We start from the raw sequence: 14418 nt of genomic DNA on the forward strand, positions 1-14418 counted from the left end.
GGCCATGGTTTCTTACACTTCATGGGCTATGCTTTGAATAGTCACCTTTTGTCTTATTTTTTTTTAAAGATTACTACTACGTTCCCAAAGGATCCAGTTTATACATTTTCTATTTCTCAAAATCCATTCCCTATTGAGAATCGTGATGTGCTCGGAGAAACACAGGTAAGAGGTTGGAGGGAAGGGATTAACAGCCCTACATAACAGAACTGACTTTTTCTTCAAAGGTACCGGGAATTGTACAAAAAAAATGATAAGCAGTCAAAAATCTAAGTGACTGTTCTAATCTCTGATTCCCTTTTGAGTTTGTTTTGTTGCTGAATATGTTGGTGGGGAGTGGTTCAGTGGAGAGAAGCTGCTCTTAATTATCATGGCAAATACACTGAAAGGAAGAGGTGGTTTATAGAATCATAGAGTTGGAAGGGACCTCCAGGGTCAACTAGTCAAACCACCAGCACAATGCAAGGAAATTCACAAATATGCCCCCACGCCCCCAGTGACCACTGTTTCATGCCCAGAAGATGACAAAAAGCCTCCAGGATCTCCAGCCAAATTGGCCTGGAGAAAAATTGCTTCTTGACCCCAAAGTGGTGATCGATATTTCCCTGGGCATGTAAGACAGGGCCACAAGAACTAAGCACTGAGGCAACCCGTCCTGCCCTCCCTCTCATGATCTGCCTAAATTCACAGAATCAGCATTGCTGACAGATGGCCATCTAGCCTCTGTTTGAAAACCTCCAAAGAAGGAGAGCCCACCACCTCCCAAGGAAGCCTGTTCCACTGAGGAATCACTCTAACTGTCAGGAAGTTCTTCCAAATGTTTAGCCGAAAACTGTTCTGATTTAATTTCAACCTGTTGGTTCTGGTCCAACCTTCTGGGGCAACAGAGAACAATTCTGTATCATCCTCTGTATGACAGCCCTTCAAGTACTTATCATATTACCTCTCAATCATCTCCTCTCCAGGCTAAACAATACCCAGCTGCTTCAACCTTTCCTTTTTAAAAAAATTATTTTTTCCTAAAACACTACAAGAAAAATATGGTCGAGGAACTATAAACTACAGGCGAAAGTAAAGAAAAACCACTAAAAACGCAAGAGGTGGTGGTCGTACAATGGTTACAATACAAAGCTTATAATAAAAATAAAATATTGGTTACATTAAATGTGATCATTAAATTCGCTTATATGTTTCAAATCCAGAACTTCTGACTTCTTAAAGAACAATACAAAATAACTCTTATATGTTATTAACAAAGAATAAAAAACAGACTTCAGAAAAAATTAGCATCTCATTTTTTGTCTTTTCTTTCCCTCAAACGAAGTCCAAGATAACAGATCCTCTTGTTTCCCTGTCCACTTTCTGGAAAATGAATTGTCAGCAAGACAAGGCAGGAATTTATTGGCCTTTTCATTTTTAGCACAGTTGGACTTACAACAGATATCCAGATAAATGAAATATCCCATGACCACCGTGTCTCATCTCTTTGAGAACTCTGTAATCTGTTCTAGGAGTGTCTCAATCCAAGTCCTCTGTCTGGCTTGGTGGTCTACAGTAGACCCCCACCATAATATCACTATTATTTCTTACACCTTTTATTTTTACCCAGAGACTCTCAATTGGACTTTCATGCTCAGATTCACATATTTCCTCACAAGTATATACCTTCTTTACGTATAATGTGACTCCTCTGCTCTTCCTTATTTGTCTGTCCCTTTTAAATAAGTTGTACCCCATAATCTTTATATTCCAGTTGTGAGTGTCATCCCACCAAGTTTCAGTAATGCCTATTAGGTCATAGTCCCCTTCCTGTATTAGGACTTCAAGTTTCTCCTGCTTGTTTCCCATACTCTATGCATTAGTGTAGAGACCTCGGAATCCATGTTTTATTCACCCTGAAGTTTTTGTTTCTGTAGTTACATGTGAATTAATGTTACCTAGCGTATGTGCCACTCCCCACAAAACTGTAGAGTTCTTATTATTGTCTTGCTTCCCCACAGGATTTAGTTTAAAGCTCTCCTTATTAAGTTTGCAAGGCTGTTTCCAAACACATTTTTTCCTACCCTCGTGAGGTGCAAACCATCTCCCAATAGAAGAACTTCATCTCGAAAGTGTAAGCCATGGTCCAAAAATCCAAACCTTTCCTGATGACACCATCTATGTAGCTAGTCATTGATCTGCAGTATTCTTCTTTCCCTTCCTAAGCCATGGCTTTTGACAGGAAGAACTGACAAAAATACAACCTTCACCTTTTTACCCAGAACCACATAGTTTCTTTTAATACGTTCTAGGCTGTGCTGGGCAGTATCATTTGTTCCCATGTGGATGATCAAGAAGGGTAAATAATCTGTGGGCTTGGTGAGTCTTCCTACCCTTTCCATCACATCCTGGATGCATGCACCTGGTAGACAGCATACCTCTTGAGACAACAAGTTCGGTTGGCACACTTTAGCTTCTACCCCTCTCAGTATGGAATCCCCAGTTACCAACACACACCTTCTCCTATACTGGGGAGCAGAAGTTTGAGTCCTCCCATCCACAGGGGTCTGAGAAATTTTCTTCAAACTTTGTGGAGGCTGGGGGAGGAGCCCTTGTTCCAGTGGTTCATAATCAGTATCTGTGGGGAGATCCAGAAACCGATTGCTTAATTACAGAGGCTCAGAATGACTCTTGATTTTCCTGCCCCTGTGGGTTACATTCTTCCATGTGCCCTCCTCCTGCATCAGGTGCTCCTCCATTTGCTGAGATACCTTTCCCTTCTCCTCCTGTTGCCCTCTCAGGAGTGCTTCATGTGTTTTGTCCATAAAATCTTCAACTTCCCTTATAAACTGGAGTGTGGACAAGCGTGCCTCAAGTCACTGTATCTTCTTCTCCAGTAGGGCTACCAACTTATACTTGCAGCAAGTGTAATTGCTGTTACCTCAGGTAAGAATACGAACATGCCACAGACTTTGCACATCACTGCCTCAGCTCCCTCACCAGCCCTGCGGGTGCATTCCATTTCAAAATTAATCCAGTTTAACTGGCACTTCCTTGATAACTCCCCTGCCAAACTGCCTCTCAAAACTATTTGTGAAAGGTTTGTAGAAGCAAAAACAAACAAAAACAAGTGGATTCGTTCATCTAGAAATACCTTGGTGTGCTGATGCACCCTGAAACTTAGAGAACTGACCAAATAGCTACCTGAGCCAAAAGGGGGAACAAGCACAACAATGTACACTTTTCTTAACTTCTTATGGGGTCCCCAGGGCAAGAGCCCATTAGCTCTCACCCTTTCGCTTGTGCCTCTGGCAAGAAGGAGCCTAATATAACTAAAGGCTCACCCAGCAGTGGGAGGGGTCAGCAGTCTGCCCCAGGAAAAGCTGCTAAAAGCTGCAATCAGTTACACCCAGGCGAAAGAGACAAACAGCACTTCCTCAAACAAGCACCACACAATCTCACAGGCTATACACACTCACACACCCTCACACTGTCCTCCCACACAGTACCCTCAGCTGCTTATCCTCAGCAGTTAAGGAAAGGCAAATAATCAAACACTCACCACTCCAGCAGCAGCTTCCTCTCCTGCCCCTTCTCCATGTACACAGCCATGTACACAGCTGGCTGCTCACATGCTCTTGTTTGAATTTAAATGGGAAATCTTCAGATTTCTCTGTGTGTGTCCCAGTAATACCCCTTCCCATTGTACACACCTGTTTGGGTCTTCAGTTTACACTCACAAACGACTGCTAGAACAAGAGGATACTTACAATATGACTGAACTAGACTTGGAAGGTTGTGATTGTGTGCAGAAAGAAACCCAAGCCTTTACTGCTTGGATAGAATCATGGAGTTGGAAGGGGCCATACAGACCATCTAGTCCAACCCCCTGCCTAAAGCATCTCTGACAAATATTCATACAGCCTCTTCTTGAAAGCTGTCAGTGAAGGGGAGCTAACCACCTCCCTAGGCAGCTGATTCCATCTTTGAACCACTCTAACTGTGAAAAAGTTTTTTCTAATATCCAGCCGATACCTTTCTGCATGTAATTTAAATCCGTTGCTTCGGGTCTCTTCTGCACCCTCTCGATTTTGTCCACATCCTTTTTGACATGAGGCCTCCAGAAGTGCACACAGTACTCAAGGTGCGGCCTGACCAAGGCAGTATACAGAGGGGCTATGACCTCCTGCAACTTCAATGCTATGGCCCTTTTAATACAACCCAATACTGAATTTGCCTTTTTTGCAACCATGTCAGACTGACTGCTCATATTTAGTTTATAGTCCACCCTTACCCCAAGATCTCTTTTGCATACACTACTCCCCAGAAATGTATCCCCCATCCAGTATTTGTGCTTGACATTTTTGTGGCCCAGATGTAATACTGTGCATTTATCTTTGTTGAATTACATCCTGTTTGCAACTGCCCACTTCTCCAGAGTATTCAGGTCTTGTTGAATTTTAACTCTGTCTTCTTGGGTGTTTGCTACTCCTCCCAATTTGGTATCATCAGCAAATTTAATGAGTAGCCCTTCTACCCCTTCATCCAGATTATTAATAAAAATATTAAAAAGTACCGGGCCCAAAACCGAGCCCTGTGACCAGGCACCCCACTGGACACCTCCAGTCTTCCAGTTTGCCCATCAGAATGTCATGGGAAACTTTATCAAAGGCTTTACTGAAATCCAGGTAAATCACATCAACAGAGTTCCCACGATCCAGTAAACTCATCACACGATCAAAGAAGGAAACCAGGTTGGTCTGACAAGATCTGTTGGGGACAAATCCATGCTGACTTCCCCGGATCACTAAGTGGTCCTTCAGATGCTTATAGATTGGTCCCTTTAAAATCTGCTGTAATATCTTCCCAGCAACAGAAGTCAGATTCACCAGCCTGTAGTTTCCTGGGTCATCCTTCTTCCCTTTCTTAAAGATTGGGATAACATTTGCTCTTCTCCAATCTTGTGGCACATCCCCAGTCCTCCAGAAGGCCTTGGAGATGATGGACAGAGGCTGATGGATGGAGGCCCTGCAAGTTCATTAGACAGTTCTTTGAGCACTCTTGGGTGCACACCATCTGGCCCAGCTTTGTGTGCCTGTGGGCTGCTGATGAGCTGCTCGGTTTAGCAACAGTTTATCCCTAGCTGTATTTTTTCACTCCAGTTACCTTGGCAACTCATGCAAGTCAGGGAAATAACTGGAGGTACAGTTTGTGCTCAGGATGTTCTTAAACTTCAGGTCAAAAACCGTGCAAACGATAAGTGGCCGATCTCTCCATAACTGTGTTTATGACCTCTCCTAGAGCATCTGTTGTTAGCCAGATATTTAAAGGATGAGATGCTGAGCTAGATGCCCACAAAAGCAAACCTGCTGCAGATTCTCTCAGGTGTTTTGTACTTTCCTTTTGCTGATTGCTATCAGACTTAAAGAATATGGCCTGATAAAATGCATGTCTGCCCTGGTTGAGCCGAGACTATAGTAGAAATGTGGAAAAGACATTGTGTTTTCCCCTCCACATTCTGCAAGCTTATCCTGAATTGATATTGGTGGCTGGCAAAAGTTAGACAACCAAAGAGGTTGGAACAATGAAAACAAGATTGCAGTATAACTATGAATGTAGTATAAATGTACAAAACACTGATATTTAATTTAATAATGCAGGTAGAAATGCTAAAATATGATTAATAACTATAAATGTAGTACAAATGTACAAAACACTGGTATTTAATTGGATAATGCAGATAGAAATGCTAAAATGTTATTTAAAAATTACAAGTTTAAAAGTACATATTATCTACATATGCAAGAACCAACCAATACCATATGTGATTCGGCACAAGGCTTTCCTCAGTGGTGTAAATCAAACTGAACACTCCATTAACAGTTACAGAAAACTAACCATACAAAAACTAGACCTAAAATGAGAAAAAAGAAAGAAAAATAAACAATAATGATCTCAGTGTTTGATGGGAAATAAAATTAATTTAAATTTTAGAATTCATAAAATGTGGATAGCTACTCAAACTAAGATGTTCACTCGTGGAGTAAGAGGTATCAAATTTTCTTGTAATCCAACATGGGCAACTCATCAAAATGCAGAATATTCCCTTTGCACATGGATCAAAATTGTGCATAAAATATATTGCTCAGAAATTACAAATTGAAAATCTCCTTATTGGTCAAGAAAAAAGGGGGGGTGAATGGCCAGTTTTTAAAAAATTGTGCAGTGTTTACCTTCTTAGGTCAGATTAGACATGCTCAAAATTCGAATGGAGTGCTCAGGAACAACCGGAAGAGAATCAGCATCATAGTAACCCAATCCCTCCATATATAGAAAGTGTGTGTGTGGCGGGGGGGGGACATGATGCAACAGAAAGAGTGACACAGAGGTAATCAGCAACAAATTAAATACCAGGGTTTCATACATTTGTATTACATTTATAGTTATATTTTAATCTCTTTTTCATTGTTCCAACCTCTTTGGTTACCCTTCTTGTCCAGGGCTGTGTTTTTCTCTGACTTTTTTGTATCCCTTCAATGACACTCCCCCCATGGAAAATAACTGAATACTTGGCATTGCTCTCTGCATTGGAGATGTGATGCGACCATACAAAACATGCAGTAGTGGAAAGTGTGATTAATAGTTTTCTAAGATAAATTCATTGACCTTAGTGACCTGGGGTCATCTGAAGTACATCTAATTGTGCTTTCTATAATGTGGCAAAGGGCAAGGGGGGTTACTGGGCTAATGTGAGTGTAACAAACCTTTTGAGAGATCATAAGAATACAGAGCAATTTAAAAAACAGTTTGGCTAATGAATGGTCTTAGATTACCCCGTTTTCAATGTTTTCAAATCAAGCATCTTTTATGTAAATTATTTTTCAAAATATGAAGCATGCCATAGTAAAAAACAGTAATATTAGTGGATAGTGGTGTTACCAAAGGTAGCACGGCATATTTTTTTCTCCTTTTAGAGAAAGAAAAACTACATATAATTTTAATTGGAAATTGGAACAGTTTTAATTATCTAAATATTATGAAATGTGTGGAATTGAATTTGGGTAAATGTCCCATTGGGTTTGATTCCATGCAGTCTGAAGGAGAATGTCTTCATACAGCCTTGGTACTTGACAACATATGCTTTTGGGTGTATACGCAGATAGACTTGCTTCATATTTTTAGTTGACTAGGGGTGTGCATTCAGTAAAGCCGGACCGAAAAAACCCAAAAAAACCTTTTTTGGCATTTTTCGGGTATTCAGCATACCAAATCAGATCCCCTGAGCTGATTTGCTGCCGAATATGGGGAGATACTGCTGCCTGCCTTTTTCTCATCCCCATAGGAAACAATGGAGGATTGGGGGCACCCTCTTTGGGGGTTCTTTTGGGGAGAGGCTCCAGCAGCTACAGTACAAATTTAATGCCTCTACCTCAACCCCCCCCCCCCAGCCCCCTGAATACTTGTTAGAAGATTTTTTACATTGACTACAACGGCCCCATAGAATATAATGGAGCTGAAAATTTTCAGGTACCAATAGAATGCCAGTTTTGGTATTCAGGTATATTCGGGAATCCTGAAAAAAATGGCTTTATTATACCCAAATCTAAAAAAAAACTGATCCCCCCCCCCGCACACCTTTAGTTAAGACCCTGGTAGAGGTGTGTATTCGGATCTACCCAAACCAAAAATATACCTCAAAAATACTTTATCAGTATTTTTGGGTATATTTCGGCATCCCAAATGTATCTCGGCTTTCTCGGGAAAACTGGAAAAAAAATCCCCCCCAAAATCCCAGATATATTCAGGAATTACCAGTAGATCTGAAAACAGAGGCTCCCGCCTCTCAGCTGTTTGTCAGGCTTCTATTGCAGTCCCGTTAAAGTTAAAGAAGACAGCCCAAGGATCAGGATCGGCTGTCCAGAGGGAGCTGCTGACTCAGCTTGGGGTGGGCTTCTCGTGCAGCCTAGTTTACAGGAGAAGCTGTACCAGCCAGGATCTGCATGTCTCAGGGAGCAATCTTCCCATGGCATGCAGATCCTGGAGCTGGCTCCTTCTGCAGTGTGGTTTTAACCACACTGCAGGAGAAGCCGTCCCAAACAGGCTCCGCATGCCTTGAGGGGCGATTGCCCCACAGCATGCATATCAAAGTCTGGCCCCTTCTGCAGTGCAGTTAAAATGGTTTGCAGGAGAAGCTGTCCCAGCCAGGATTTGTGTGCCTTGGGGAGCAATCTCCCCGCAGCATGCAGATCCTGCTGGACCTGGCTTCTCCTGCAGCGTGGTCTAAACCAGGCTGCAGGAGAAACCAAGCCAGCCCCAGGATCAGGCTGGCTTAAAAGAAAAAATCTAGTATTTTTCTTCTCAGGTCTATTGGACCCCCCAAAAATCCAGGATTTCTGAAAAATCCTGGATCCAAATAACATACCAGTATTGGGATTCAGGACTTTTTGGAAATACCGATTCTCCCCCTCCTCCCCAGGTCAAGTAGGCCCAAACTGAAAAATACCTAATTTAAAAAGAACTGCACATTCCAAATACTGGGTATAGGTTTTGGAACTGAGAGGATATAACATTCCTAAAGATCCTAAGACCTTTATCTGTGCTATTTGAAGGATAATGTTGATCCTGTAGACTGCTCACTGGAAATCTAGAGATGTTTTGTTTATCTCTGATTTGCTGACTTGTATTTGGAAGATAACCAAATAATTGAAATTAATCTGTTTTTATAGAAGCTATAATGATTGTAGAACTTTGTACCAATAACAGTTTTTCAATATATTTATCAGTCCTTGGAACGATAAACTTTGTGACCAAATATGCCTGAATATGTTTAAAATTCTATTATTTATTGATGTATAAAATTAAATTTTTAGACCACCCTCCCTTGTAAACAGGGCTCAGGGCGGTGTACAACAAATGAAATGCAATCATAGGATAAATGTACACTTAAAAGCAATAAAAATAGAACAATACAACAATTAGATGGCGTTAAGCAACTTCAAATTGTGCCACTGCCCCGCTAGGGGCAGGGAGGCAAGAAACAGGAGTGCCAGGACAGATGGAAGCTGTTGCTGTCCTCAACCGAACACCTGGTGGAATATCTCTGCCTTACAGGCCCTGCAGAACTGCATTAAGTCCTGCGGGGCACAAACATTATTCAGCAGAGTTCCATCAAGTTTGAGTCAGGGCCAAAAACGCCCTGGCTCCGGTTGAGGCCTGCTGGATGTCTCTTGGACTGGGGAATGATAAGGAATGACATTTTATATTACTGTTTATTTAAATGGAAAATAATATTTAGCAGTTTATTCTCTTTACGATCTTTACAGGACTTTCACAGTCTGGCTACGTATTTGTCCCAGAACACCTCCTCTGTGTTCCTTGACATCATCTCTGATTTCCATCTGCTCCTCTTCTTGGTCACCAATGAAGTCATGCCTTTAAGGGTATGTATACAAGAAGAAAGCTATTCTGGAGGCTTATGTGAGGGCCTGCAAGGAGATCTTTGTACAGAAAGGTGCTAATGTGCTCTGGTCTCCAAGCAGAACTTCCAGCCCGCTTGGAGGAAGGCTATTTGTGTTTCAGTCTACACCTGCTTCCAGTTTCCTTGACAAAAGCCTTGTCTCAGACATCAGAGGCCTTTGAGGTACATCTTCAATGTTGATAGCAGAAATGCTCAATGAGGTTGAGGTTTGGCAGGGTCAGCTTTTGTATAGTTTGGAGCAGTGAATTTAGTAGTGTTTGCATCAGTATGTTCTCAAACTAGCTGGAGCCAACTTGGATGCTGCATCAGCAACTGGAAATGTTTTAAAATTCTCTGAATCAGAAATTCCTGTTGTAAATGACTGCAAGATCAGTCACCCAGTCTTACTAAGGCCAGTAACTTCTTTTGTTTGCATCTTCCCTCATGCTCCCACCCCTTTTATTGGATTGCCAGCAAGAATCTGGCTGTACACAAGGCTCTGATTAGAACATCTGTATTTTTCTCATTAAATAAAACCGCAAGGAAAAATAACTGAGGCCATATGTTTTCCAGAAGCATGTGCTGAGCAGCTGGGTGGCCAGTGGACAACTGGAGATCAGGGCCAATCACATTTGCTGTATTTTGCCCTGTTGCTTGTTTTGTCTAGTCATTCTCCCCCCTCCCCTGCCAACAGTTTAAGGTTGCTGCGGGAAGTGAAAGAGAGTGTAGAGTGGAAGGAAAGGTTATGAAACTAAGGGAAAGGTCAGGTCTTACCCATTTTTATGTCATTTGAGGTCAGTTTGTAATTTCTTAATTGGGGAGATGTGTAAGAGATGGCTGGTAACACACATACATGCACCCCAGATCTATGGGATAGAGTAAACTCTATGCAGGTTTCCATCCAGTAAAACTAGCCTCTAGTACCCTCTGCTGTTTGGAGTACAAGTTGCTATCTTCTTCTAAGTCATTTTAGTATCTCCATGCAATTTGCCACTATTTTTGTGGAATATAACATTTGCAGATAAGTGAATGGGTCAAGAGGGTACACTTGCAGCCTCCTATCTGCTGCTAACTAGCCACTCATCCCCACAGTTATGCTTGCTGTGGCTATTTGAAAGGGTACATGCCACCTGCTCCCTGCACAGAAATAAATGTTGGTCATGTGTACGGTGCAGAACTCTGGCCATCTGTCATTTGAGGCAGCTGGGTGAAGAGAATGTCATACATGCAGCCATCCTATCATTTCAGATTATTGCACTGTTGGGAACAGCTATGCCAGGTGGGTGGGTATAGCTCTCTGTTTTCTTGTTTTGTAGAGTTACTGGCCCTTTAAGCCAGAAGGGAGACAGAAAGCATTTCCTGTATATGTAACATGACACTGAGTTGAGGATGCAAAGTGAAGTGTATGGCTAAATTTCCTTCTTGGCTTTAAAAGAGCTTGGAATAGTGGAACCAGGCAAGAAGGCTGGGATTTGGGAATTGTTATCATCAACTTAGTATGGAGTAGAAGCAGCTTTGGAACAGAGGGATTCTTCCAGAGTATGGCTCACTGTCTCTCACATCATAAATAGGTCATGCCACGATGAATCCTATCCTTCTGTCTTTCAGGATAGCATCAGCTTGTTGTTGGAAGCAGTAAGGACCCGGAATGAGGAGCTAGCACAGACTTGGAAAAAATCAGAGCAATGGGCCACCATTGAACAACTTTGCAGTATGTCTTGTGTTTCCCCCTTTTTTTGATACTAGGATTTAATTATCTCACTGCAGAAAGGCAGAAGAGCTTTAACCTGTCTACGTGAGATAGCCTAGTGTTGGAATTTGGATTCTAACTTCCCTTGGTGACTTGGGATAGATTAATATGGGGAAAGAATATTTCTACACTTTTCTACTAGACAAAAGAGGTAGTAGCACCTTGAAGAGTCTGACATATGGTAGCATATGCTTTTGTGGGCTGGAAGTGGGCAAGGGGGGCAGAAACCTGACCCTGGCAAAGTGGGCTCTAGCCCATGAAAGCTTATGAGAAATGCAACTATTAAGCTTTACGGTGGCACAGGAGGCCTTTTGTTTTGGCTGTAACAGACTAACATGGTTGTCTAAATGGATGTTTTCCTAGAAACAAGTAAAAATGAAAAATATTTCTGCAGCACTCTTGTTGACTGATTCAGGGACATCAAAGTGGGCTGATCTAGTACAGAACTGTAAAGTGAAGGTACTCCATGAGTGATAATATTGACTAAATTTGGGGGGGGGGGTACATTGCTGCACAGACACTCAGCAAACTAAGAAGATTGTTGTTGATAGAGGTAGAGAAGCCCAACATTAACTACAGAAACATTCTGTAGTGATTCCATGTGAGAATTCTCTATTTTTCAAAGCTGTTGTTTCCTTGATAACTCTCAGCTTTGCTTTGTGTTATTTTTGCAGGCACAGTTGGAGTTCAGCTTCCAGGACTCCAGGAATATGGTGCCATGGGTGGCGCAACACATGCTGCAACCTCTTCCATGTGGGCCTGTCAGCACTGCACCTTCATGAACCAGCCAGGCACAGATCACTGTGAGATGTGCAGCCTCCCACGTAGCTAAGCCTCATCTGGCTTGGCATTCAGGGCGGCCATTACAGACCAACTGGCAGAAATACAGAGGCAAACCCCTAGCCAGGAAGGACTGTACTTCCTCCTGGGATGTTGCATCGTAAGGGGTGGGGCAGAGCGGGCAGGGGGGACCTGACCCTTATCACAGGCACACAGTGCCATTCAGAGGGTTGTAGCTTGTGGTTGGAACTGGATGTCTCAGTGGGGGAACATAACATAGCTCCTCTGCCTGTGCTGCTGCCTTGTCTTTTCTTTGCTCTCAGTATTGTAGAAAGCCAGAGGGCATGTTCCCCCTTGACCTGCATTTGCACGGATGGCTCATCAGCTCTGCAGGCGCGTGGCGGTGAGGGGCCATGCCCTCCCCTCCGGTTAGCTTGCATGCCACAAGCTTCCCCCAGCCTTAAGCCAGTGAGCGAGGCTAGGCAGCAGTGTTAAAAGGGATGGCTTGGTCTCCCAAGTCTAGCTTGCCTAACATCGCTCTCTTGACATGCTTTGTGTTCAGCCTCAGAGTCGCTGGGTCACTGGTGCCTGACTCATTTCAGTCTACCCTCTTAATTATAGCTTCCAAATTTAGTGGTGGCAGAACATATAATATCTCAGAGCTCCAGTCTAAGCCCCAAAGCACCTAGGAAACGGAGAATGGAGAGAACAGCCTTCTCAACCTGGTAATGTTGCTTGCCTGCCGACCCAGTTCTTGTCTAGCTCCCGCCATGATGATAGCAAGTGAAACTGATTAGCCAGCGGCTGTTCCTCACTTATGGCGCAACAACAGAGAGGGTCATTCTTTGCCAAATGTGGCATTGAGGGGCAGTTGACTTCCTGCTCAAGAAGTAGACAGTATCTTGGCTGTGTCAGAGTTGGGCCCGCAACAGCTCACAAGCAGTTATTTGCCCCAGATCTTCATGCATCCCTTTGCATTTAAAACTGTTTCTTTGTATTTGTCACTGTGAGCAGAAAACTTGCGAGTTTCTTCCTCATGCCTATTATTGACTTGAATAGCATCCCAGCAGGACAAAGATTAAATGGGGCACCTATTGGCATGTTGGATGGAGCTTTGTCTACTCTGCATTACATGGCTTGGGGTTCTCAGGAAGCTGAGGTTCTCTTGTCTCAAGAATGCTGATCTGCCTGCTGTTCCCATAACCACATCAACAGAGCTCTCCAGTTCCCAATTTCCTCTGGTGTGCAAGCTCTTCCATTCCCAGTTGTGCAGATGGATGATTTCCGTATCCCCAAATTCTCAGCATCTCTGCCAACAGCATTATTGATTAAGGCACAGTTTGGTTCTTCTGCAGCAGTGTTTTCTGCCCAACTAGCCTGTTATCACTTGGCCACATCTGTCGACTTCATCACAGGGAAACAAGCCATTCATTTTATCAGTTGGGTTATGTGGATGGAGAGTACTCTCTCTCAATCCTTCCAGAGTTTTATCTTTTTTAGATTCTCAGTACAGCAAAAAGGGGGGGGAAATGTGCCTCTACCCCAGCTACCCATTTCCATTATGGGCATGTAGGCCTGGCTCACAGACAACTGTCATAACTCATGTGGTCTCCGCCTTCCATGGCAAAAATATTTGGGGCTTTGTCCTTCAGGCATTTCAGTCAAGTGACTAGTCATCTGGCCCTTGCTCGTGCTGACAGGACATGGGACTCTTTCTCCTCTCCTGGGTTTGTGTTTGACTAGATTTCTTGAGCTCACTGGGCCAAAGCTGCTCTTGCTATTCCTCTTCGTTCTATGGGTTGCAGAGGTATATGTTTGGTTTGGACTGGAGTTAAGTGAATAACAGCCCTGCAAATTAAAAAAAAAAACTATTAAACATTTGAAATGGAAGTCTCCTGCTCTTGTTGTTATTACTTCCCTATCCTGACCCTTCTGTCATCCATTTTGAACTTGTAAGCCCTTTGGGTCCCCCCAACTGAGTTTTGAGCAGCCTTAAACTTGATAGCACTGTGTCTGGTGAAATTCACCTGATTAACCCTCCCCACGTGAAATGCCAATATGTATTCTTTAAATGCTTGTTGTGTCTTTACCAAGTGCAGAAGGGAGCAAATGGTGTGCCCTCCCTCCACAGCACTTTTGGCTCGAAGTGAAGCTTTGCCTAGAGAAAGAGTTGGTAATTTCAGACCAAATGTTGGTATCCCATCTCCCCCTTGGAGTTCTGCCAAGTGAGGGGAACAGTCTTTACTCAGACCGTGTCTCTGTGTGAGAAGCTGCTATAGATGAACTGTTGCTTGAGCACTCACTGTAGTAGTAACCCAACAGGTGCTTGGACAGAAGAGTGACCTCTTACAAGGCAGATCCAGTTTGTCAGCTGTGTTGGTCTGAACAAATTTAGAGTCCAGTGGCACCTTTAAGACCAACAAAGGTTTATTCAAGGTACGGGCTTTTGTGT

General features: G+C 43.0%; 1 protein-coding gene across 1 annotated transcript in view; it reads left to right on the plus strand.

Annotated features, from left to right (window-relative positions):
- Positions 1 to 14058, plus strand: part of NPLOC4 (NPL4 homolog, ubiquitin recognition factor) — a 71411-nt gene extending 57353 nt beyond the window's left edge. Inside the window, exons 14-17 of the mRNA XM_015408849.1 lie at positions 70 to 165; positions 9303 to 9419; positions 11045 to 11147; positions 11861 to 14058. Coding sequence (XP_015264335.1) covers positions 70 to 165; positions 9303 to 9419; positions 11045 to 11147; positions 11861 to 12018 — 474 coding nt within the window. The 3' untranslated portion in view covers positions 12019 to 14058. The remainder of the gene's footprint in view (positions 1 to 69; positions 166 to 9302; positions 9420 to 11044; positions 11148 to 11860) is intronic.
- The last annotated feature ends 360 nt before the right edge of the window (positions 14059 to 14418 follow it).

Source organism: Gekko japonicus, unplaced genomic scaffold (assembly GCF_001447785.1).
Source record: "Gekko japonicus isolate JY-2015 unplaced genomic scaffold, Gekko_japonicus_V1.1 scaffold57, whole genome shotgun sequence".
NCBI lineage: Eukaryota > Metazoa > Chordata > Lepidosauria > Squamata > Gekkonidae > Gekko > Gekko japonicus.